We start from the raw sequence: 26,404 nt of genomic DNA, 5'->3' as shown, positions 1-26,404 counted from the left end.
TACATAAGAACTTTCTATCATTTTAAGCTTTATGAGGCAATTGTAGCCATTGGAATATAGAATTCAACTGCACTCGGACTTTCAGAAGCTGGAAAACTGTAGTTCTCAAAAATTCAGCTCTATTCAACCAACCCATCCGGGGATTAAGTCCTACTACCTAACCCATAATCCATATTTTTATCTTTGGATAAAAAAGCTATCGGGAAATGATTTCCTTCGTAGAAATAAAATTCAACTCAAGAGTACCACGAAGATGGTCACCTGACGAATCGCAGTCATTGTAAAATATCCGTCGCCCTATTCTGTTCCAGTGCAACAGCTGCCAGAAGCCACTGATCTATCCTCATCAGCGGCTGAACTTCTATTCGGACTACAGCCGCGTCTTTGCCTGTCCCCATTGCAGAGCCGTCGACGCCCACTTCGTGAAGCCGCTCTCGGTCTGCTTCACCCGCGAGCAGTTCCAGCTTTACAGCCAGTGGCCGTAACCATTAGGGAACTTAGCTAACCGGCGACCAAGCGCCGCGACCGACCCATGTCCCCTCTTCTTCGACCCGCTGATCTCCCTGCTCCGGGCGACCTTGCTCTAGATACCCCGTAAATCACACAAGTTCGTCGGACCGTTTGTTTTTCTGTTTATCAATTTATTCTCTCTTCGGGCTCCATCCTGAGAAACGAACATCATCACCGAGGAAACATCATCTGGAAGAATATGCGAGTCCTGGATCTCGACGCTTCTGCTTTCCGATTCTTGCACCGATGATCGCGTGCACCGCTACTGTTTATGCAAATTTACATCTTCATTGTGAAGTATCTTCCAACCCCTCGTCTTACGATTACCGAATTGTTTATTCCGAATGGTTCGTTGGGTGAAACAGGCATTTTGTATTAAAACTGCATTTGTTCCAGTGATTGAAGGATATTGACGACAACAATATGTTTGTGATACCACTCGCGATAGCATCATCCAAGGGGTTGATCGGTAAATGCATAAAATTCATTGTAGAATAAACTCATTCGAATATTCATAAAATTAGCTTACATTTGCATAAACGTCGCGGTCTATTCAATCAAGAACCAGCGTTACAGAATGACAATCACTTCCTCTACAAAATGAAATCATTTTCTTTTTTCATACAGCATAATCTTTCGAGTACATCCGAGACAACGAAATCTTTCAGTTTCTTTTTCATTGAGAAGGAAACGAATTATTTCCGTTGTCCCTCGAATTAAGCATACAGCGGAAACGTCGATCCTAGGAGCTCCGGTAGCAGCGATAAGGTTTAAGAAATTCTCATTTTCGACGTCGAATAAGTAGGGTTTATCTGCGTTAATCTGGAAACGAAACGCGGGGATGGATGAATCGCGGAACCGGATCGACGCGAGCATCGAGGACGCAGCACCGACCGTTTGGATATTATCGTCAGTATTATCGGGTAAGGATAACAAGATCCCAGGACCGTGTCTGTGAGAAGCGTGAGGCTTTCCTCTTTTAAGTTAGTCAAAATTGATTTAGGCGTGTCGTTTCCGTGTGTCGCGTGGAATATTCGTTTGTTCGTGTCGCGTCGTAGAAGCGCGAGGATATCGGCCGCGTTCGTAGGAGATAATAGGTTTAGGCGTTTTGTAAATTAACCGTCGGGAAATTTAGTCTGTAGAACGAAGGAGGAGCGTGTAATCTTTCTGGTAGCTTAAGAACGATTCGGTGACGTGTTTTAGGTTTAAATTTGCGAAAGAAAACGGGAGAGCGAAGAGCTCGGTCGCGGCGTCCTCGTGCCGCGTCGGATCGACGGAACTCACCCGTCGTCGTCGCGCGTCGAACGACGGGAACGTGTGTAATCGCTCGCGGAGATCGTCCCCCAGCGTTACGTTTCCCTTTTGTAGTCGAATTACGTTGACGGTCGCGTGAGTATCGCGAAAGGCGAACACGACGGAAGAGACACGAAGCGAACGGTTGTTCGAGACGCGCGGAATTAAGGGCGAGATAACGGATCGAGGCCGTTCAGGATCGATCCAGCGAGCGTAGGCGTATGTAAAAAAGCAAAAACGAGCAAAAAAAAGAGAGAGAGAGAGAGAGAGAGAGAAGGGTATTACGAAGGAAGGAAGAAAGGAAGATTAGGCGGAGAGAAAGAATAAACGAAAGAGAGGAGGTAAGAAAAGAAATGAAGAAAACGTAATGGACAAAAAGGTAGGAAGGCCACTTTGGAAAAGGGGGAAGAGATATTGAACTATCGTTTGTTACTTAGATAATCGAGAACGTTGTTTTTTTTACATTTTATTAGTTTATACGTTTACGGCGGCCATGTTGATTTTGTTTAAGGATCTACGACTCATTCGATGGGTTTCACGTTGATCGGCCGGGCGCCCAGCGATTCTCCGACTTCGAGATGAACGTTATTATAATAATCTACCTATAAATCGTCAGCTTTCTATTGTGCTCCGATTGTTTTGAATTCTCCATTCTTTTCTCCTTTTGCGTTCCACTCTTCGCGAAAGCCAAGTTCTTCCTCGTACCTGCTTCCCCGATTGTTCAAACCCCTCCCCCAACCCCGACGGGGATGTAATTAATTTAATTTAACCTTAATTCTCACTTCCCTCGACACGTTCTAGGTTTTTCTTTGATTTCAGTCGCCGACCCGGATCATCATCCCTCTCGAAGTGCTCGAAAGTCGCGGGCGCCCGTAGTAGCCAGTGTAAATACGTAATTAAGCGTGTGGGGGGAGGAGAGAGAACCAAATGTTCTGGTGAGAGAGCGCGAGACCGAGAAAACGTGTGTGATCGGGCGATGAACGCGAGGGAGAGGAAGAAACAGAGAGAAAGAGAGAGAGAGACAGAGAGAGAGAGAGAGAGAGAGACAGAGAGAAAGAGGGAGCGAGAATGAGAACGAGCGAACGAGCAGAGAAGAAAGGAACAAAAACAAAAAAAAAAAAGAAATGAAAAATCTTCGTTTTTTCTGGCGATGCTGGTCGTTGCTGTCCATCAATAGCGGCCGTCCCACAAACAGACCGCCCACCGTTTTCCCAAGGTAGTATAGTCGATCGTGTACCTTCTTTACGTTACTTCGATTTAAAAGTATACTTAATCCACATTATACGCCGGGAAAGTATATCTAGGAGATTTATATATGTCCCGTAGAGTTTTAGCGAGGATCCTTTGAGGCTGCGTCTGGCTCCTTCGAACGTGTCCTCCCGTCCCCGACGCGTTGCGTGCACAGGGTGTCCCGTGAAACGCGGTCGAAGTTCCGTGAATCGATTCCGTACACGAAAATTGTAGTTTCAGAAATTTTATTAGGATTTGTTGCTCTGAAGCTTTGAAAGATTATATTGAAATTTGTTGCTTTGAAACTTCCCCAGAATCCTGTTCAAGTTTGTTATTTCGAATTGGAGATTCGAACGAATGAAAATTAGTGAATGAAGTTTCGTGATGTTCCTAGCTGTTTTCAGAATTATATCAAAATTATTAAGAGATTGATTGAAATTAATGGAGGCTACTATCGCGTTGAATGTAATTAGCGGGTCCCTACTGCGAACAGTTCTATCATGCTAATCGTGTGAAAGAGATAGATCGACAAGTTACCTGTATAATACTGAGAAAGATATTAGGTGTAAAACATTTATTAAGCGAAAAGGATATCCAGAAATTTTATGCCGTGTTGAAGAGTACAACGTTCGCAGTAGTACGTGATCCCTTAATTGCTTCGAGCAACACAAATTGCACAATATTCCTCTTCATTAATATTTGGGTCAATGTTTAATGAAAACACGACGAACTGTGTTCGTGACCAGTCAACGATACGGTAAAATTGACATTAAAAACGAAAGACAATTATAATTGAAAGGCGATCGGGGATATGATAAACGGTGGAACGAGTGATTCGAGAACTGGGTCGAACCGGACAGGTGTCTCCAGCAATTTTCGTGTACGATCTTCCATTGCCCGTTACGAATCCATCGCGTTTACATCTGCGTTTCGCGTGCCTGTCCACGGGCGTGTTTCCCTCGTCTCCGACGCGAAAATTGTTCTCCCCGTTACATTCGGACGCGCGGCAACTCTCTCCCGATCCTCTCCCCAATCGTTCGAAAAAAATAGAAAAACAAAAATACAAAAAAAAGAGAAGAAGAAGAGAAAGAAGAAGAAGAAAAACAATCGAAGGAGCCAGGACGCGCGGCGCTCATCAAGCCGAGCGCCACGATTTAAATCCGCGAAGAGAAAAGAGTTAAATTAGACGGAGAATGCGAGAAAAATAGGTGGCTAGCGTGTGTCCGCGCGAATGTGGGAAGGATGGTAGCGTGCGAGAAAGTGGACGAGAGAGAGAGCGAAAGATCCAGAGAGAAAGTCGGATCGAGCGAGAAGGAACGAGAGACACGAAAAGCAAAAAATATAACAAAAAAAAGAAAAGTAAGAATAACGATAAGCAGTGAGAAAGAGAGGGAGAGAGAGAGAGAGTGTGAGAGGGAGAGAGAGAGAGGGTGAGTGATACGCAGAAAACTTACGTCCGCGTGGGACCCTTTTTCGAACAGCCAAAACAGACGACGAGCCGGAAGAGTACGTTACAAACTGATGATCGCGATGAAAACACCGCGTCCTCGAAAATTATCGATTCAGTTTCGTCGTTTTTTTCCCTCGACATCACGGGTACCTATTCGAGCGAGGATTTTGATTTGCCGCGCGATCAGATGCGATAGATTGCGAGGACTGAAGGCGAATTTGACAGTTGAGGAACGTCTCTCGTTGCGTGTGTGTTTTTCTCAGAGTGCCAAAATAGATCAGAGACATGGTAGACAGGGGGGAAAAGACAGATGTAAGAGTTCGAAGAGGAAGAGAAGATTGATTTCGGTTTCGTTTTTCCGTAGCTTTCCTCGCTTTTTCACCTGGATCCTCGATCCAAGAACCCGCCGGACAGTCGCGACAATAGGGAGGGATGAAGGGGAAGACACGCGTACGCGGAGAGATAAATGGGAACGAGCGTGGCACGCGGATTTCGCGCTCGATTCTTATCGAAAAAGAGAGAATATAAGCTAGAAAAGCTTCGCTCCCGCTAAAGTTTCGGGGCGTGATTCGATATTACGGGGTTCGCCATCGAACGACGATCCATCCGCGCGTTTTCTCGACGGGAAACCGACGCGACGGCGGATACGACGCGAGAAAATGGACGAAAAGGAATAAGAAAAAATCGACGATTTTTGTTCGGGCGCGACGAGACCGGCCGAACGCGGCCTCGCACGAGTCGCGTGTACTTTTGTACTCCCTACCGTTTTCAATTTTTCACAGCCGCGTGGTCTGTTAACAAAGGAGGAAAGGAAAAGAGAAAGGAAAAGGTGCCGCGAGCGATAAAAAACGTATAAGAAAAGATGAAAATATTTAATCTAGATTTTCTCATCATCGGCTCTTTTCAGTTCCTATCGCAGGATTCGATGACGCAGGAACGACAGAAACGAGGGAGGATTATTGAGAGGGACGGAGGAGGAAGTTGGGGAGGGATAGAAAGAGTTCCTTTCGCGAGAAAGAAGTCGATCCGCGATCGCGACGATCGATCGTCGCGCGTAGATCGCGAAACGAGTCCCCCTTCCCCTTTCGTTGTTCTCTGATAAGAAGCAAGAAACAGAAAAAAAAAATGAAAAAAAAAATCAGAAAAATTAAAAAAATGTTTTCTCGTTCTCCGTGCTCTGCAACTCGTTTCGCGAATCCGATTACGAGGAACCTTGAACCGAGGTTCTGTCGTCGGCCAAGAGAAAGAAATCACCGACAACGATCGATCGATCGTCGATCTGCCGCATATTCGAGGCACCTGGTTCGATTTGTAATAATTAGTCAGTTTTTCGATAGCGTCCGCGTACCGTTGTAGATCTTTCGAGATACACCTGGGGATCCAGGAATATTCATTTCCTCGGCTCCTGAACGGGAAAGGATAATCTCTTTTTGTTTTTCTTTGTAAGGTACGCCGACGCATGGCGCACTCGTTCTGTAGTTGCTAAGGATAACGATTAACGAATAGGCTAACCGTTTTTTTTTTTTTTTTAATTCCGAGTTAAAGTCGCTGTAACGATTGTCTTAGCTTCGCCGGACCGTGTGGATCGCGGACAAGCTGCGGGTGGGGGTTGATCGAGAAACAGGTGGAGAAACTGTGACGATCTCCCAGTTGAAGAATCTACCTCGATCCATGCAGCCCTGGGAGAATCGATGTTCAGCGACTTAATAATGGACGACCGATCAACGATCGAGTACAGTAACGATCACCGTGATCAGTAATCATCCCCCGATGCTTGTCCCTGTCCACATCGAGCTGGCGAATGGTTTTCTATGTCAGTGTTTTTATAAAGAAAAATGAGGCGGACTCGCCGTGGATACGATCCACCAACGAGAAACTATTCCTTAAAGCATGGCTGACCGGGTCATCGTTTAGGGTTTGAAGGGGGGTGGAAACCGCGGGACAAATCGTGTCCACGGCGCAACCGAGCCCGCCTCTGAATTTCTCGATCGTCGTAAATATCGTGTCCGTGAATCTTCTAATGATAATTAATCGAATAGCACATCTATGGCACGTTGGGGGGTGGGTATATAAGGGTCGTACGTGGTAGAAGGGTTGTACACGAAGATACGTACGACAAACGGACAGTTTGAGAGATGGAGCAGGAGGAAGAGGAACGATGACGAGGGAAATGAGAACAAAATACGATTGGGGGGTCTTCGAGGACGGAATTGCTGAGAGGGAGAGAGAGAGAGAGAGGGAGAGAGAGAGAGGGAGAGAGAGAGAGAGCGAGAGAGAGAAAGAAAGAGAGAGAGTGAGAAAGAGAGGTTATGAGTGGTTGAACTATGAATAGAGTTTAGCATATAGTCATTAACGGGAAAGGAGAATTGGAGGATGGAGGAGGGAGAAGGTTTGAAATCATCGATAAATAGTAAGTTTATGATGACGAGGAGGGAGGAGGGCGGTTTTTCAGGCGTTAGTTAAGGGATAAATACTTCCTTCATTTCGAAACCGTCGGCCGTCTGCCAATGGCCGACGCCCCAAAGAGATATCCTTGAATTTCGTTGAATATTTTAGAGACTCGGCTCTAACTCGGTTATATTGCTCGACGCTCGTCGCGACGGTTTCCTCATCGATCTCGTTTCTCGACAACTCCGAATATTCTCGGGAATGATAATATTGATAGTCAACGTTATTATAATATTATTCGGGAATACCACCGACACGAACGTTAAGAAGAGGAGAGAGACGATGGGAGAATCTTTCCTTTAACGGTATTAGAGGGGAAGAAAATAAGAGAACGGTGTAGAGTGCGAAGAGAGGAAACACGGAGGAATCGTATCGACGAGCGTGTGAGGCTCGTTTCTAGTGATAGAAGGGGTGGAGAAATGGAAAAAAAATTTTATCCTGCAATTTATATATCGGTTGTTCTTCAAGTAGTTCTTTTCACGCGGACAATTTTTCAACGCGGTTTGAAATAATCTAAGAAGACAAAATATATGAATATATATATATATGAAAATAAATATGAAATATTATATAGAAGTCTACAATTAAGGATATCGGTTCTTTTTTGTCTCTTAGTGTGTAAGGTTCTCTTTACAGCTGTGCTAGACAACTATAGGTGTATACATTAAACGACATTAATTAAACGATTAAACAAAAAAAAAAAAGAATAAAATGGAGGTGAGAAGGTAACATATGACCGGAAGAGAATCACGCATGTTTAATGTGTATAGATGCAGAAGAAAATGAATACGTCGCGGGCACGGAGGGCGTGCACAAACCGGGCCCGCGAGAAAATGGGTCTCCTTAGGAATTAAAGAACACGTCTTATATCCATTTCTTTAGCGATTAGACGAACTTTACACGTACAAGCTTCGCATGTAACGAGAGAGTGAGACGCGACGCGGGATCGAGCTGCGATCGAGTGAACTCGTGCGCGGTGATCTTTTTCTCGTTGTACAAGAAGAATCTTAAAGAGTTGATGAAAATCATTCTATCGAAGGAAGGGGGAAAATTCTTGAAGAAATTTTAAATAGAGATACACTCGAGACAATAATATCGAACACGTTCGTCCATGAGAAGAGTTGCAATTTTCGAGATTAGTGAATCCGAAGAATGAACAAAAGAAATGATTTCTGAGAAATTGAAATAACTCAAGGAGCACCGTTCGCGAGTTTGATAGAATCGCACCGCGACCCTTCGCCGTGGTCGTTTGTTTTTGACGTCGATGTGTCGCGTACACTCGCGTGCATACCGTGCATACATTGGTACCTACACACCCATACACACGCACGTACACGTACACACAACAGGATATAATGTTCTTTCAGTAGACGCAATTATGAATCGTTGAGCCGCGTGGACCGTGATCAGAAGCGCGTTCGAGCTTTTCTTACAGCGCCTCTCCTCGTTAAACGTTTCACCGAGCACACCGGCTCGCGCTCGTTAGTCCATTTTTAATTTCATTCCTTCCCTCGGCGCCGTCGGGACGACGCGCGACTCACGAATCCTGCTTCGGCTCTCCTCGGACTAAAATAAATCGCTTCGAAGAGAAGTGTGACAGAAATTTTCATTACGTAAATTGCTATTTGAACTAGTGAATTTCTGTGAAAATACTCATTCGTTTTTTCAATTATAAATCAAATTATTCTAAGTGTCACGAAGTAATACCTGTACAGAAGTTATCGATTGTTTTTCTAGTTACTAGATAAAAGGTTAATGAGTAATTACGATGGTGAAGAAATTAACGAGTTAACAGGTTTGATGCGAGGAAATCGAAAAAGGATCGAGCCGCGCTCAGGATCGACAATCCAGGATGGATGTACGCGAAATGGTGATAATTTCTTGTGATCGATACGAAGCAGACGACGCTCTGCCGCGATTAAATAACGCGCTCGATCCGTACATTAAGCGCGACGGGCTGCTCCCGCGGGACTGGGAATATATATGTCACCGATGCGATTCAAGAGAATCAGGGAATATATTCTTCAGTTTCTATCGCTCGGATCCCGGTCACCGTTGCGCGAGCAGTTCCATGCGCTCTTTTAGTTTTTTTTTTAATATATATATATATACATAACCGATTTTTTTTTCAGTTCGTTCTTCTGTTGCAGTGTTACGGTATAAGTCCACAGCGACGGTTCTCCTTTTGGTTTCTCCTCATCGGTACGCGTAGCACTTTTAGTAATCTATAATAACGTTTACGCATAGTTTCGAAGGTAGCGCGGACCAACATGGCCGCGCGCCATTCCCCTTAGCCATTTTGTTACGGTCACGGTGTATTCGTTTCCTTGTTGTCGCTTCGGTCTGCTGGATCTGTTCTTTTGCTTCCCAGACTTCGGACGTCCGCGAGAAGCATCTTTTTTTGAAACTTTTTGAGAATTTTGGGACTTCGAAGATCTTCTGGGTTTTTGATATTCTTTGGTATCATTACTGTAACTTCACAATAGTACCATAAACATTTCGTTCCGAACCTTCTGCATCACCCAAATTTTGATACCATCATTTGAAACATTGATCACTTCGAGTTCTACTATCTTTAAAGTTTCGAAACATCTATTTCAGCTACAATAATAATAATAAAAAATCCCTAACCATCATCTTAATAGCTTCACCAAACACTCGCATACTTTTCATAGCCCCAAGAAAACCGGAAGTCTTCGCCATCGAAGGTCTTCGTAGTCCAGCAAGACTCGAAAAAAAGGTCGAACGGCTGTCGTTCGCGAAGATCGATACGATATCGCGGTCGTCCGTTCGGCTGATCGATCATGCACACGCGTTTCTTGTTCGGCACGGGCGCGCCCACGTGGTCTCTTGCCGGAAGTATCGCGTAACCTCGTGCACGCGTTGACAAACGACGGGCAGCTGTCGCGTGCGCGCGGACGCGCGGGCTCGCGCCGCCATTTTCCGTTCCCCGTTTCGACGCGTTTGTCGCGCGCGCGTACCGTTTCCGAACCGACGAACCGGATCGGGTCGCGTACCATTTCCTGTTTTCCGTTTGTGTCGCGCGGCGAATCGATTCACGGGATCGTCACCGTTTTCAATCGGCGCGTGGATCATCCCGAACAATTCCTCGGAGCCGGACTTACTTCCGCGAACAAGATGGCGCCGGTGCCGTTCCGTCGTCTTTCTCCAGCAACAATTTTCGAGCGAATGGGAGGGGCGAATGATGAAATGAACGAGAGCGGGGAACGGAGCATACAGTACGCTCGCTACCAGAGTCACATATCAGTGACGATATTTGCATTTTCTGCGAGGGAAATTGAATCACGTGTGTTTCTATCTAGAACCGTAGTGCATGGTAGGAAATCAAGATTTTTTCGTGAATTGTATTTGCATCGCATAACACGATACGTTACACGTTTAATAGAATAAATAAATATTGTGGTTGCGTGAACTTAATAGTGAAGACTACCGCCGAAACAAATGCTGGTAGCGTGCGCGACGACGGGGGGTGAAATGCTTGCAGATTTAGTCGTGAGAAGGAACAGGACGAAGAGCGAGAGAGAAAAGAGGGGGAAGTGAAATTTAACCGAATCGCGGCACTGTCCGTCGACAAACGCGACTTTATCGAAAGACGTACAAAGTGAGAGAGTGTCGAACGAGTATATAGAGAGATTGAGAGAGAACGAGAGCGAGAGAAATGTGCATACTATTAACACGAATGAATTAAAGAAAAAAAAAAGAAACCATCGCGAGCGTGGTACCGAAAGCGCGTTGTTCCGGAAACTCTAGGGGCAATGGGGTTGAAGAAGATCGACGTGGCACAAGGGGGGATAAGTAGAATTTTAAAATGGAAAGGAAAGGAACGTGTCCCGGGGAAAATTCTTTCGGTCCATGCGCGTCGAGTCCCGATTAAGTTTATACAGATTATAAATCTCACTCCCTCCCTTCGCAAAGAGTGACGATAGAGAGACAGAGTAAAGGTGAGAGAGAGATACATTCGTTGATTCAGAAACCACTCTTGTTTCCGCGCCCGACGAACCGCGTCTGCGGGGGGTTGAAGGCATAGTAGGAGGGAAAAGAGAGAAAGAAAATAGAAAGATGAGAATGAGAGAAAGAGAAAGAGGTAGAGTGAGAATGACAGAGGGGGAAAGAGAGAGAGAGAGAGAGAGGGAGAGATCGATATTTCCAGCGAAAATTCCGTATAAGCGAAGAGAGAGAAGAGGAAAAAAAATAAATCGTGTAATTAGTGTACATTGCCCAATGGTGTTGTTATACTGAACGTGTTACGAACGACGAAGAAATTTTATCGAGTGCGCTACTGGAGAGCGATTTTGTTTTATTCCTTATGGCGGACGGCGGCGTTTACGTTCCCCTGTACCGTGCGCCCCTCGCCGAACCCGATCGATCTGAAACTCGGTTTTTAACCCTTTCGGTGCTGCACATTTCCTCGGCAGTCGCCGCAACGCCCCGAATACTTTTCAAACAACGCGTCGGCGTACTTCGGACTATCTTCGCATGAAATTTATCGTCGCTTAAAATTTTATTGCACGTTATTAAGGTGACTATCTGATTTCGAAATAATGGAAAATCGGAGGAGAAAATCGTTTCTCTAGACCGTCGGACAGAGGTTAAACGCACCGAAAACACGGTTGTTGGACGCGCGAAAGCACGCTCACAAGCAGCACCGGAAGGGTTAAACAATCATGCAGAACAAAAATAAGTAATGCCTATAACGATGTTTCTTATTAATCGAAAAGTAACTCGGAAAAAGCGGAGGAAATACGAGATACGTGGAGCGGGACACGGAATTTCATTTAGGGATCCAGTTCCAGGGAGCTTTTCGGCGCGTTTAGGGGAGACTTTTTATCGCGATCTATCGATCGATCGGCGAGGGCCGGCGATCGCCGACCACGCAAATAGTACACACACCGGCTGTCTTTCACACTGTGCGATCGATGGAGCCGGGCTCTCGGCGATTCGAGATTCTCATCGGGGGAAAACAGGTTGTTACGGGGGCGTGGTGTTTTTATCGGTGCCAAATCGCGTTGAAGATTTCCTGTTCGAGTTGGTTCTTCAGAGATTTTTAGAGACGGTCGGGATTACACTGGGGGTAGTTCGACGATTTTTGAGGATCCGAGTCCTGCAGAAACTACGTGTAGCTACGGATTTTAACCCTCGCGCACTGTTCAAGGATATTTCACTTGAAATGTATGCTTCTGATAGTTTCCCTTCTCAATGGATTTTGTGCATCAGTCTTTGCAGTTATTTTCCATATATTTCGGTATGCTTACGCGTCACCATGTTTATTTCATTTTAATCTAAACATTGTTATTCGAGGAATACGTAACTGTTGCGAGCAGCACACGAGGGTTAAATTTGGTTTTTTCCGTGTTAACATCTGACTGATCGCATAACGGTTGCCGTAACATTACACTACGTATGAGAAATGAAAGAAGGCAATTAAAAATTCATATCTTGATCGGTAGCTTTGCTGTGTTCTTTTTCTGATCGAATTTGCGAAGATTACTATAGATATTGTTAATAATTCTCTAATAAACGTAGAAATTGTATTGTCAATAACTCTCTAACAGACGTAGAACTTCGAACATCAAGTAATTTTCTATAGAACCGTCGGCCTTAAAGCGGTCTTTCGAATGCGATCAGTCCCAAAGTTTCTGGTTCGATTACGAAAAGAAGATTGCGTAGATCCTGGGAGCCCGGCCCGCGATCGAGTCGATCCGGGGATACGTTGGCTAAGGTACAAATGTACATAGGAACCTAATGTTGTTGTTTAACCTATAACACCTGTTCCCGTCTGCTCTCTCGCGTGTTTCGAGCGTGTGGTATCCGAGCGAAAGCAAGAAGGAATCCTTCCGAATTCTCGCCGAGAATTCTCCGATCAAAAAAAAAAAAACAGACAGCGTTGTCACGGACACACACACACAAACACACATACACAGAACACATACACCTCATCAGATATATTATTCCAACGGAAAATGGAAGAAGCGTTACGCGTTTTTCGACGGAAGTTCGAAAAAGAAGAGAGAAAGAGAGAGATCCTCGAAGGACGAGAGAGCGAGAGTTAAAAGAAATTTTTGGGGAAAAGGGTTGGTTGCGAGGAGTGACGAGGAAGAGGGAGGCGGAGAAACGGATAAAAGGGAGAGTCGATACTGCAGACACGGAGAATCGATAAGTTAATCGACTTAACCGCGAAGACAATTGGTTCACGGCTCTTCGAGGCTGCGTTTCGTTTCCTCGGATTTATTTCCTCGCACCCCTTTCCCAGCTCCTCCTCCCCTGGTTCACCCACCTTTTTATGGTGCCCTCGCTTCATCGATAGCCCAACCCAGTTTTTACGAGCCGTGATCCAATCGATCGACGCGTTATACGGGAAGAGAGCGAGGAGAGAAGAGAGAGAAAGAGAGTGAATGAGACTCGTTATCGGAATGAAAGCAACGAGGAATTGTGTACTTGAGAAAAAGAGAGAGAGGAAGTGTGAAAGAAACGGGAAGAGAGAGTGAGTGAGAGGGAGAGAAAGAGGGGGAGTGAGAGAGTGAGAGAGTGAGAATACACGTATACACGTACATACATGAGCACACTGAACACGAAGATTCTATTACTCGTCGCGCATGATGGTTCAGTTCTCGCTTCGTTTACGTTTAGGTTCTTTTTGCGTTCTCGCGTGAGTTGTATTCGTATAGATTCTCAGGACTAGTGATGGGCGTACTGCGTTCTCCCTCTTGTGGGATTCGGGGATTGGATCTCGGGCGTTGATTCAATTAAGACTGGAAGAGATTGAAATTGAATTGAATAACTCGTATTTGTGGATGAAAAGAAAAATATCCACAAGTGTCGACAAGCTTTATCAATCACGAATTTTTAATTGAACCCTGTCATTTCTAGCAGTCTAAAGTGGAATACATATTCGTGACGGATAAAAACACTTTAGGTACTTCCACACTTATTCTTTGTACAAATGATACATCTATTAACCCTTCGTATTTCAGAAATTTTTTTCTATTAGTACCCAACGACATTTATCTGACACTAACTTAACAAAAATCGCACGATAATTGAGGAACAAAACTATTTTATTTCAATGTTTCACATATGCATTATGTGAAATCACGAAGCTCAATATTAAACATCAAACTTCACAATTTTGCTATGTGGAATCAAGCGACAAGACACACCTCTGTAGTGCAAAGGGCTGCTAATCAATCGTATTCGAAAAATATCGATTCTAAAATTGTATCTCAACAACTTTCGGTTAAAAGGTTGAACAGCCCCCAGAAACGATTACCGCGAATCTTCCGCCAATCACCGGGTGGTTCGAAAGAAGCAACACTCGAACGAAGAAGGCAGAAGCAAGAAGGGGAAAAGATTTGGACGGAAGAAGTAAGGACGTGGAAGATGGCGCCGCGCATATCGATTGCGACGAAAGCATGCATCGCGCGTCGATCGATTTAGTTGGTAGGCTCCCCCAGCTCCGCAGAATAGCGTTCGCGGCTAATTTCCTCAAGGGGTTTAACCGATGTGTCTGAATGGCGTGTGGATGTGCTACGATACCTATACTAAACTCCCCTCCTCTTCGTACATTTAATCGCGTTTACGGTGTACTAGTTGTGTATATAGCATAATGTAATATCGGTGTGTATCGCTCCCTGTTCCCTTCGGTGGTAGCCTTTTATAGTAACGTAGTTTCTCGGCAGGAATCACATAGATTTTCACACGGTTTGTCGACACTCCGTTTCGCTCGCTAGGCAAAACCATCGATCATCATCGAGAAAATTTATTTCAGAGATCATAACTAAAGAACTTCGATATTTCCCGTTGAAGCTGATCCCCGGGTAGCGTTCGCGAACTTTTTCCCTTAGTCTTAGATTTAGAATCGCAATAAAAGTAGTCCGAATCGATCAGAACCACCAGAAATATCGACGTTCGTCTCCAGAATGTTTGTCTCTAGAAACTTCAGATTTAACGGGTCGAGCTTTCGCTCCGTTTCCTGGAGCTCGATGATCGTCGATGACCTCTGCAACGGCGAGGGAGCTCTAAGATCACGAGTAACGAGTTCGTTAACGAGTCTAGATTCTTTCCAGCGTGTACGCGGTAAACCTTGCGTGACGAATCGCGAATCGGCACGGACTGAGCGACGCGCGCGTGTTCGTTCTTTCTTTTCCCGGGCTGTTGCGAATTCGAATGATCGAACCGCCGCTTGGGTCCGTAGCGAGTTCGTTTCGCAGGGTACTCGGCGTCTCGACCCGGAACGGAGAAGAAGAAGAAAAGCGAAACGAGAGAAACACAGAGGAATCGTTCTTGTCTTCGATCGTGTGGTAACGTCGAAAATGAGGAAGAAGAAAAGTGTAAAAATTTCGTGGGAGAGGTAAAGTCTTTCGAATAATTGAAAACGATAAGCAATTTCCTTTTCGATATCGGTGTTTATTATTCCTTAAGGTAGAGTTGTTTCCGGTCAGTTGGAGGTATTTCGAATCGGGCGCCAAAAGTAAAATGGATTCGACGATCGCGGGTTGATCGAGGGTTGGTCGAAGCGACGATCTCGTTCGCGACGGTGTTTCATTGCGGAGCGGTAAAATGTTTCGGGGCATTTTTATTCGGCTGTGTTTTTTAATTAGTAGAGAAACGGGAGAAAAGAAATAACGCGGGGGGTGAGGTTGATTGGGGCGAAATTTGATTAAAAAAAAGAAAAAAAACGAAAATTCGACGAGTAGGTGGGTGGGGGTGGGGGGGGGGGATTGATCGTGTGCGTAGTTTTGTATTTCGGTAAGGCTTTCGAAATTTAGATGAATAATTTTTGTACCCTATTTTTTTAAGCGATCGCCGCCGAGGCGATCACGAAACGCGATCGGGCAACAAGGGTCGAAGTGTACGTCTTTTTTACGAGAAACGCGTCTAGATTTATCGAACGTCGTGTTTAAGGAAGTTCTCGCGTTTAACTTTTAAGTTTAATCGTAGAATCGCGTCGCGTAACTTATTGCTAGTTCTTTGGCGAGGCGAAGAGAGGTGTGAAGTACAGCGAGTACGCAGCGAACGATTCGTCGCGAATAAAGAAGAACGATGAAAGAAAAAAGAAAACGTGTAATCGAGATCGATCGGCAAAAGAGTGAAAAAGACCGTTGAAAGAAAGAACGAAGTTTCTCGAGGAAACTTTGATCGATATTCTTCTCCGTTTAGCCCTTTCGATATGATCGAACCTTCAAATTGGTACTCCGAAAAGAAAAGAGGATCGGGGGAGTAGCGGCGTTCGAAGCGGAAACGTGTTTCCAGAACTCGAACGTTCCTCCCCCGCATTCGGTAATCTCGCGAACAAAAGACATAATTCGAGACCTAACTCAGAAACCGACAGAAGCGAAGACGAAAGAGAAAAGAAGAAACGAAACCCGCGTTTCCCTAGGTGTAGTTTTTCTAACGCGTGTGTTTTTTAGCATGTACTAATTAAAATTCGTTAAATCGATCGTGGATAATCGATCGTCGAAGGAAGAGAGTAGAAAGAAAGGGTTTGCGTAAACCGATCGGACGGCAGGCATATGGGAACGGAGTTAATAAGGGGGATGATCGTAATAAGGAATTTAAAAAAAAACAAATAATAACGAACACAAGCAATTTTCTTGTGGCATTGCGAAAGCAAGGAATTAATGCTGGTAGTGCGGACCAAACGGGACAACTGACAGAGAGAAAGAGAGAGAGAGTGAGAAAGAGAGAGAGAGAGAGAGAGAGAGAGAGAGCGAGTTTTTCAAATCGGGAAAACGAGAAGAGGGAATAGGTTGGGACGCGCGAGAAGGATTTACTTGGAAAGGGTGGACACAGATGTAGGGAAGAGTGGGAGAGGGTGAAAGAAAGGAGAGAAAACGTTTGTCCAGGTTCTCGGGAATCGAAAGAGAAAGTTGCGTGGAAATTGCCGCTCCTATCGGAAATCAACGTCTAAACTCGTTCGTAGTGGTTAAACTTTTCTCAGCGGGGGTGTCTGTCTCTCGAACGATTTTCGGGGGGATGATGAAGTCTCCACGGATTGGATCCTTTGCTCTCTTTTATCTCGGTGCACGATTTACAAAGTACGAAACTTGAAATTCGGATTTAGACGGCTAGATCGTTTCATGATAAGATTTTAGAACGAGTATCATTGTTCTCGCCCCCTTGAAATCGTTTGAGAGAATGGCAGCGAGCCTCTGTTAATCCATGATTGGCTACGTAGTATTCGAAAGCGATACACCATTTAACGTTTTAAGGCTTCACGAAATCTTTCTGTCGGGCTCGGTGCGTTTATCTGTCAGGATAAGACTTTGCTGTCTCGTTGACGGGAGTTGTTTCCACCGAGAAATCGTTGGGAACGCGTTTTCCGTTGGTCGCGCGATCCTTGGTACGGGTTTCAGGGACGCCTCGCGCATCCCCGATCCTTTCAACGAATGAAACGAATCTATCTCTTTATGTTTCAATTATATTTTATTCTTGGAAAGATCAATTGGTAGTTTCTTTTGTATTTATAGTATCTCTTTCGTTTCTATCCTTTGATATAGAAGGCACATTCAGAAGATTCATGATTAGTATGTAGCTAATAATATATCAGATTTTTGTTGTGTTTGTGTCACTTCTACTACGATACTATCTATATTTATTTCTATTTATTTTACAAAGAGGACTAGTTAGTTTGTGTTCGAAAAATGAAATTTTTCGATTATTGAAAGAATGTTATCGAAAAATGTGTAATATTTAATTTAATTTATTGCTCGAGAGCGCATCTATAAATGAAAGGAATTGGAGGCTGCGTGGGGTCGAAAGCATCTCGTAAGAATCTCGACGGGAAACAACCGCGACACGACGGTCCGATCGGCGTAGTTTCATGTTAACATGCGTTTTTTCAATGTTTAGAACGTGTATCTATACGCATAATCGCACACGACCTGTAATCATACGCGACCCATTCCCTATATCGCGCGCAGTCGGTGATCCTCCGACGGGGAGGATGGATCGTTCATCGATCCGCAATCCTCGATCCGATCGCCGACGATGATCCCGTAGGTTACCCTTTGCTCGTAGACGGTTAAATATACGATCGAAGCTGTCTCCCATTTTTCGTGTAGCTTGTAGTCGTAACCTGGGCGCGTTCAGATCTTCGAGAAGAAACACAAAAGGAAAACTACCTCGTGGAAAGAGGGACAAGACCATCGGAAGTCTTTCAGACGTTTCTCCCGCAGCTCTCTAGCGGAGCGTGAGAATCGATGAAAAGGATCTCGAAGAAAGGATCTGAACGCGTCCCTTCGGTATTTAGTGATCTCGAGTGAATGACTGGAGCGACTGTCGAATGAGAGGATCTCTACCCATCACTACCGAATGAGGCATGAAGGAGAAGAAAAGAAGCGAAGAAAAATAGGAAGGAGAAGAAGAAGAAGTAGATGCTCCGTTTACCGAATCGTATTCCGGAAGCCCTTGTCCGAATTCTCGTTGGCTGAACCACACTAGCTTTCCTTTCCGTTCCACCGCGTTTTTCTTTCGAACGAAACTAAAACGAGAGAAAGAGAGATATTATATATAGAAAAGAGAAGAAAGATAGAGAAAGAGAAACGAGACGCGTCCCGTTCGTATCACTCGCGACGAAGCCGAACAGCGGAGGAGAAATCCTCCCGCGACACATTGGTTTTGTTGTTTGATGGTTTATTGCATCGCAAATAGAGAGACCCCTGAGTAGAATGCGCAAAAAAAAGAAAGATAGAGGCAAAGGGAAAAGGAGAATCCTTTATTTTGAATCGCGAGGAGGAATCGTCGATCCTTCGTCGACACTATTTAATTTAATTGGCAGACGTCTCGAGTGCTGTGCAAATGAAAAAAACCTCCGGAGAAAGAGGCTGTGTGCCTGCCGCGCCTTTCTTCTCTCGGTAGCTATTTTCCCTTTTTTACGCGGGACGAGGAACCGTTCGTGAAAGAGTGGCCGAGCGAGGGAGGGGAGAGGGAAGAGAGGCGGAGATTGCATCGCAGAGACAATGAACGGGAAAAGAAAAGAGAAGTCTTGGAACGATCGCGAGAGCTTTAATTGAACGGCTGCACCCTCTCGAACGGGCCTCGTGTTTCGCGGCTGATCGCGAGAGAACGCTTGGCGCGTCTCGTTTCGACTAACCGGCTGCTGCCGCGCGCGCTGTCCGAGCGTCCGCCATTTTGTCGGTGTCTCAGGAGTTCGTACGCTCGAAGAAATATTCCAGTCTCTTGCATTTTATCGTTTTCTCTTTGAACACGTATCAAGAATTACACGGAAAAAAGGAAAGAATACGTTTAGGAGAAATATTATTCGAAAGGATTTCAAAGATTTTCGATGTAAAAGGAGGGGTTATGTTGAAAGAAAAATGGCGGCGTCCGACGGCGCTACAGCGGAGCCGCGGTCCGCTCGATACCTCCCCTATAAGAGTACAAATTTTTCTAACGAATAATTATATTCGAGCGACGAATGGAGTTGTATTTGACACGAGGAAGGAGGAACAGGACGACGCGAGACAGAAGAGAGAAAGAGAGAATGTGTGTTATGAGAGTGAGTGAGAGAAAGAGAATGTATGCAAATGAGAGAACGAAAAGAGAGAGTGAAAAGGCAGAGAGTTCTTCGAGTGTTTGAGAAGAGCGAATTGAGAGGAACGAATGAGATGATAAAAAGAGGTAATATTAGGAGGAAGAGTAACGTTTAACGATGTTTTCCCTGGTGTAGGAATTATTGTCGCGATCTAACGATACGAAAAATTAACAAATCGATTTATTGTATATGGTTACGTACCGCATATACTTATCTAGTGGATAGGCTCATTCAACGTTACGCATTAACGAGAATATGACACGCGTATTGTATACATTACATATATTACGCATGTATTACGTATACACTTTAACACTTGCATCGATATACCTGCACGTTAACGATCTAGACTGCCATTAGCACTTAAGGCGAGGCCGCAAACGATTTATCTGTCTCGATCCCGAATTCTCTCAGGTAACGCGTCTCTGGTGAACCCGCGTTGCTTTTGTCGTGGAAATTCTGCTTCTTGTGGCTCGGGGAAACGAGAAAGATATTCACAAGATTGTTTGAAGCTTTCGAAGCTTAAAACAAACATCCCATTTCATATTTAAAGTTTTCTAGACACCCACGGTTCCCAGTTTGTTTCTTTTCAGAACCTAACTTTAATTAATACTTGAATTTCATTTGAAAGTCTCCTTCCAAAAATTATGAACGATCGAAGAGAAATGAATTTTCATTTAAAGCGACAAATAAATTGGGATCCACTGTTATAGAATGATCCGGAATGATCCGGAATGATCTATACAACAAGACTTACCAAAAACTTCTAAATTCAAAGTATCGTACCTATAACCGGCCATAAAAAAAGTCAATAAAAAATCAATTACTCCCGACACGAAGCTTTTACGAACTGTTCAAGGCCATCCGGGTACGCCCAAATTAATCCGATCCACGAGTCGAATCGAATTCCCCCGAAGAGGCGGTTCACATTTCCACGAAGAAAGCAACCGGTCCCACGGACGTTCTAAACAAACACGAACCGCCGTTCCCTTGGCCGAAAGAAAAGGTAACTAGCGGGCCGCATTCGGCGAGTAGAGCCCCTCGAAATCCTGCTGAGCTGGTCTTAAGTGAGATGGTACAATTACCGCGTATCAAAGGGAATTAACGGCAGGACTCGGTTCCTTCCCGTTAGTCGTTTCCCGCGCTGTGTATAGAAAAGAAGAAAAAGCTTCGGAAGTGGAAGAATCCAATATTCGTAGATAGAAACTCTCGGTGTGTGTTTTTACTGCATGCAAGCCCAATCCCAGTTAACGAGTGAACGCCGATTTTAATCGTAATCCGCGCAGAAACAAGAAAAAAAAAAATAACGTACGCTGTATCTCCAATCTAGATGTCCCCTTTTGTCCTCTTTAATGTAACATTCTATGGAGTATAATAGGAGGTAGTTAGAATTCGATTGCTAAGGTTGCCGCATAAAGTCTCGTAAGGATAACTACGATACATAAGAAGATCGAAAGAAATCGGGTTCCGAGCGAAACAGACGCCGACATTCGTCGACCTGTCGAATCGCGATACACACAAAGAAGGAACAAGAGGAAAACTCACAAAAGAAACAAACACACAAGAAACAGTGAAACTTCGTATACACGTACACTCGAACATGCTCACGTAATGTCCAATCCACTCATCGTCAGTCATCGATCATCGATCAAACGTACATACAAGTAACGAGCAAAGTTCCCTTGACCCCTTTTTCAATAATCCCGTGCGACATGCTCGGTCGTACTTCTGCCAGCGAATTCAAGTAACAAGCAAATATTTCAAATATTTTAATTAGTCCCGTGGACTTCCTCCCCTGTCTTTCGATCGAGTCCTCCATATTTATTGATTGATAACTGGAATCCGCGATAAAGGCACTTGGACGACTCAACCGGGCTGTATACAAAATCAAAATTTTCCGATCAATCTTCGTCGGCGCAGCAAGCAGATCGACGAAATGGTCCAAATACTCTTGCTGCTTTTACTGCCGTCGAAACCGCGTTCTTTTGGCATGAAATTCATGTGAATTTTAACGAGCCTCGGTTTTGCGTTTAGGACGGATTGGAAAAACAGACAGTAAGAGTGACGAGATCGAATGACAGACTCCGAGGCGTCCATCGGATGAACTGCCGACAAATAGAAAACTCCAGTGACGCCAGACTGATCTTTCTTAGGTGATCTCTAAATAATCATAGGAACACTGTGCCACGCGAAGGGGCGATCGATTGGGGTGAGATTTCCATTCGCACTGTAGATGATCGGATAAAAATCGTTTAATTTTTACATAAATAAAATTCGACCGAGAAATTTTAGCAGTACATCCGATGGGTTATTAAGGAAATCCTGCTCGACCGTGGACGCGTGCAATTGGTAGCAAAAAGGGCGGAAAATTCGACAAATGGCGGCGGACAGGGTTCCTCCGGCGTCTCCATATCCGAACCCTTCAAGACTTCCTTGATAGTTCGAATATTCGTATGGATTTACTCGAGCGTCGGGGGGCAGACCGCTGTCTGCCGAGAAAGATTACGTATTACATAGATATAAAATATATTTTTGATAGACTTCTACTCAAAAGTGATCTTCGGAGCAAAAAGGAAGAGTTTTTCGATGGTAGTCAACAAACCGTCCTCCGCCGAGCGGGTTCATTTGGTTCCTCTTTAACGCTGAAACAAAAATTCGACAAAATTCCGCGGTGAAAAGGAAAAGGTTACTTTTCTTTTGTCTTTGTTTTTAACATTCAGTGGGAATGGAAACGATTCCGAGGATCGCCCTTGGCATATCCAGTTCGATATATATATTCTGTCTAAAAAAAAAAGTCGACTGAGCTTTGAATAAAGGGATTCAGGTATTTTCGATTAGCCGTTTTTCCAGTGAAACGAATCGGAGGAAGAGTGGACAGACAGAGATATGGGAGCATCGTCGCTCAAAGGTCGGACACATTTTCGGGAAATAGTTATTCGACTCGTTCAACTGCCGCCACGATTTTCAAGAATCGCACTGTTGAGACAGGAACTCCGTTTCGGATCCTATAATTCAGGTATCGCTAGGTAGACTCGTTAAGCGTTAAGAGAAGCACAGACGTGTTTCACGTCTCTCCGGAAACTATCTGATAATTCTAATCTTCGGTAAACGGTAAATAGTAAGCGTTTCTTAGAATACTCTGAGTAATCTGGTGGGGAAAAAGAGCAACCTAAAACACTCCGTAACCGCACGAGGAATTCTTGAAAACAGCATTTCCGGTTTCAATATCCCGGCGCAGTGATACGAAATCGCGTATTAATTGCAACTTCACACTCGTCGACGCGTTAATCGAACGACGTTCACCGATATTTAACGACAGAGACAGGCTTAATTACGTTCGGAACGAACGAAAGGTCGATGGTTCTGTTCGAGAGACGTTTATTCACATTGAATAAATCAATTCACAGACAGGTCACGTTGATTTCTTTCACGAGTTGCAGTTTCGTTTGAACGTTCGACAGCACGGAACGATTAGTTATTGAATTTTCTTTCTTATTTAAGAGTTCTTTTTACGTAGACGACGATTTTGACTGTCTCTGCTAGCAAATGTAACCTTGATGATACTTGATGATACTCGGCCTGTGCGGCCGACTAGACCGCGGTGAACCTATTTGAAATAAATGACAAAAGATGAAAACTAACAAGAGTATATTAATATTAGGAAGAAAATATTATCGTGTACGCCACGAACGAATAAACCGTACCCGGTAATATGGGGACCGGGTACCTCGAAGTACATCCCGGTCGTCTCCTCGAGAGACAACACACCCTATTAATTATCATTCTATCGTTAGAGTATAAGAGTTGATATTTAAGAATTCGTATTTGTAATAATTGTATGCGACTATACTTGTTTGGTTGGCTTGAGGGCGAGAGTCTAACTCGGGTGTTATTAGATACTACGCTGTACCTTTAGCTGGCGGGCGATCAACATCCGGTTGCGGCGCGAGGACGCTCACCGTTCGATCGATCTTTTCGGTAGAGAGGCGACGGTGATCTTCGTCGACGATCCTGGTGTTGTTTCAAACAAAATAAACCACTTTTTCAGTCGAATCTTGGCGTTGACACTTGAACAACTGACGTTCTGAATCTTCCATTTTACAGGACATCGATCTAAACACATTGGTCAATATTATAATTTTCAATTCAGTTCTCAAATTTTTATTTTATTCAACTTCACATTTTCTGGATTTAAAAATTCATGAGTTTCCAATTGGTGAATATTCCTTCAATAATTTGTACAATTCTTTGATAAACTATGTATCAGAATTACGCGCGCTAAATATTTTTCTATCTACGCTAACTTTCTCACTCTATCCTTACAATTGATCTTCAATTTAATTTTACTATGTCTATTTTACTCGACGAATTTAATTTTCCATTCTCATACGATTCGTTTACATTCTTCTTATGAAACAAGACAAACCACCCCTCTGTTTGTTAACAAAGAATATTCCAAAGTTCCATTTGTCACATACTTTTCTACATACACCGAGGTTTTCTTTGAAGAGCTGTATCCTAACGGTTCGCCAAGACAAACACCGGTACCCCATCGCCCGTCAGGCGGACTGGGGCAGTTAATCCGATCAGGATCGTCGCGGGATCGGATCACCGGATCAGAGGTTGTAAGATCGTCGATCGCGGAGCGTGGCGCGTCGCGGTTGCGTCGGTTGAACCCGGCGAAAAAACAAGCGGGGGTGTCGGAGGACGGCATCGAAACGGTGCGGCTCGAAAGCGTACAAAAAAGGGGCGGAACGTGTTCTCGACGAGAGGGAACGGAAAGAAGGATAATTCATCATTCAAGAAGAATTGCTTCGTCGCGAACGGATTCCCGACGCTGGGCGTTGGAATCGTTCCACGAAGAATTCACCAGAAAAATAAGCGAAGAGAAGGAAGGATACTTAGCAAAGAGAAATCCTTCGCGAATAATATCGAAATTACGAGAAAAGATCGAAGACACGTTCTCCCAGAGAGGGTTGGGGGTCGGTCGTGAAAAATTCGAGATCTCGGAGGATCAAAGGGATCGGGTGGGGGAGGGTACGGGAACGTAGGAAGGGAAACCGGCATGTGCCCGCCAGCGACTTCGAGGGGAAGATAGACGCACGAAGGAGCGGAAAGTAACGAGGAAGGATGATTTACGGTTGAGAAGAAGAGAAAAAAAGAAAGAATATATTATCGATAAGCTGTGTCGATCAAGAGCTAGTGCTTAAACACGTGTTTGAGGGTCGTTTCTTCGAGAGAGTGGACCGATTAAAGAGGTTAATGAACAAAACAGAGCAAATTAGATTCCAGTGGGAAGGGGAGAGTGTGTATGGAAGATATACAGTGGCGTACAAAGTGGGAATAAAATAAAGAGACATAAATAAACGGGAAACAGAGGCCTATCGGTGTGAGGGTAACGGGGGCGTTAGAGGAAAAGAAAACGGGGGTAAGAAAAGGGGATGAGTCTCGAAGAAACGACTCGTCTTTTTTAGTCTTTTAATATTTTACTCGAGGAGAGACGTCGTTGGCGACGGTCGGGCCTGGCCGTTGACCCGAATTTTCAGGGACGAATAGAGGATCAAGGTCACCGGGGTGAGAACGAAAAGAGAGAGAAGAGAGAGAGAGAGAGGAAAGGTTGGCCGGGTAATGGGGTGTGAGAGAGAAAGCAGTTCTCTACGTTGGCCGTCGTCATCGTCGTGCTAAATACGAGTTCGCGTTAATTAATCGATGCTCTTAGACAGAGCGGAGGACACGGTCAATATGGTCCTGGCAGTTTTTTCGGGCTTACACGTCCCTTTCGTTCGCGACCCCCTCACCCATCGGCTCCGCCACGAAGCCACACGTCGCCATCTTACATTTTCTCCCTTGGTTTCTCTCTTTTCACGCGTGCACGGCTGGCACGCTCGTCGCAGACGCGACATGTGAAACATCTTCCTCCTTTTCTCTGCGTTTTTCTCGGGTGCAGGCGACGAAAGGAAATGGCGGGCGAAGCGGGACGGGTACGAACCGGGGGGAACCATCGACGAAAGGGACGTCGACGACGAAGTACACTGTACACACTTATTAAGCATTAAAACAAATCGCATTACGGATTAAAAACTACGCGCCTAGGTTTACGTGAGAAAGAAAGATGGTGTGAGCAATGGAGAGAGCGAGAGAGAAAGCGAGAGAGAGAGAGCAAGAGAGAAAGTGTGTGTGACTGTGAGATCGATAGGACGACAGCGTTTTTCTTTTTTCTTGCGTACGAGATTTTGATATGGGATATGCGAACGGATATGTGAGCGAACGTAAGAAATAGAACAAAGAGAGAAGGGGGAAAGATGTTTGAGAGAGAAAGGGAAGAAAAACACGTGAGCGTTTTTCTTTTTCGCGAAACAGCAATTTGTATAGCGACGAGAAAAAGGAGAACTAAACCTGGTGGTAAGAACGCGCGACGATTTATTCAATAATATTATTATTATTATTGGGTGAGAACGGACAAAAAAAAGATGTAACGGGAACTCGTGGAAAGAAAGAAAGAAAGGGGAAAAATGGTAAAAAAAAAAAAGAGGAAATACAATTAGCGTGTGAGGATCGAGCTTTATACCGCTTTTATATGTTTAGTAATGGAATACCTTTACATTAAAGATTAAATGAACAAAAAAAAATAATAATAATAATAAAATAATAATAATAATGGTAATAATGAATACAACAACAAAAAAACCTACGCAAACCTACTATGTAATTGACTATTCTCTATATGCGAAATACATAAACATAATATATATATATAAATAAATATAGATATATATATTATTATTATAATGATTATATATTATTATGATTATTACGCTATGAGAATACGAGTACGGATGATTTTAAGGAAAGTATACATATTATATTAATAAACATTTTTTAATGCCACTATCCTAAAGATAATGGTGAAATGAAGTGAA

At 44.2% G+C, this 26,404-nt stretch overlaps 1 protein-coding gene across 2 annotated transcripts in view; it reads left to right on the top strand.

Moving 5' to 3' along the window:
• Positions 1-26,028, top strand: part of LOC116432319 (headcase) — a 204,951-nt gene extending 178,923 nt beyond the window's left edge. For both annotated transcript variants that reach the window (XM_031988983.2, XM_031988982.2), the window contains exon 5: positions 312-26,028. In XM_031988983.2, the coding sequence (XP_031844843.1) occupies positions 312-485 (174 nt within the window). In that variant the 3' untranslated portion in view covers positions 486-26,028. The remainder of the gene's footprint in view (positions 1-311) is intronic.
• The last annotated feature ends 376 nt before the right edge of the window (positions 26,029-26,404 follow it).

The sequence above is a fragment of the Nomia melanderi genome, chromosome 13, assembly GCF_051020985.1.
Source record: "Nomia melanderi isolate GNS246 chromosome 13, iyNomMela1, whole genome shotgun sequence".
Lineage (NCBI taxonomy): Eukaryota > Metazoa > Arthropoda > Insecta > Hymenoptera > Halictidae > Nomia > Nomia melanderi.
The sequence above is the reverse complement of the archived record's forward strand: the minus strand, read 5'-3'. Positions and strand labels throughout refer to the sequence as shown.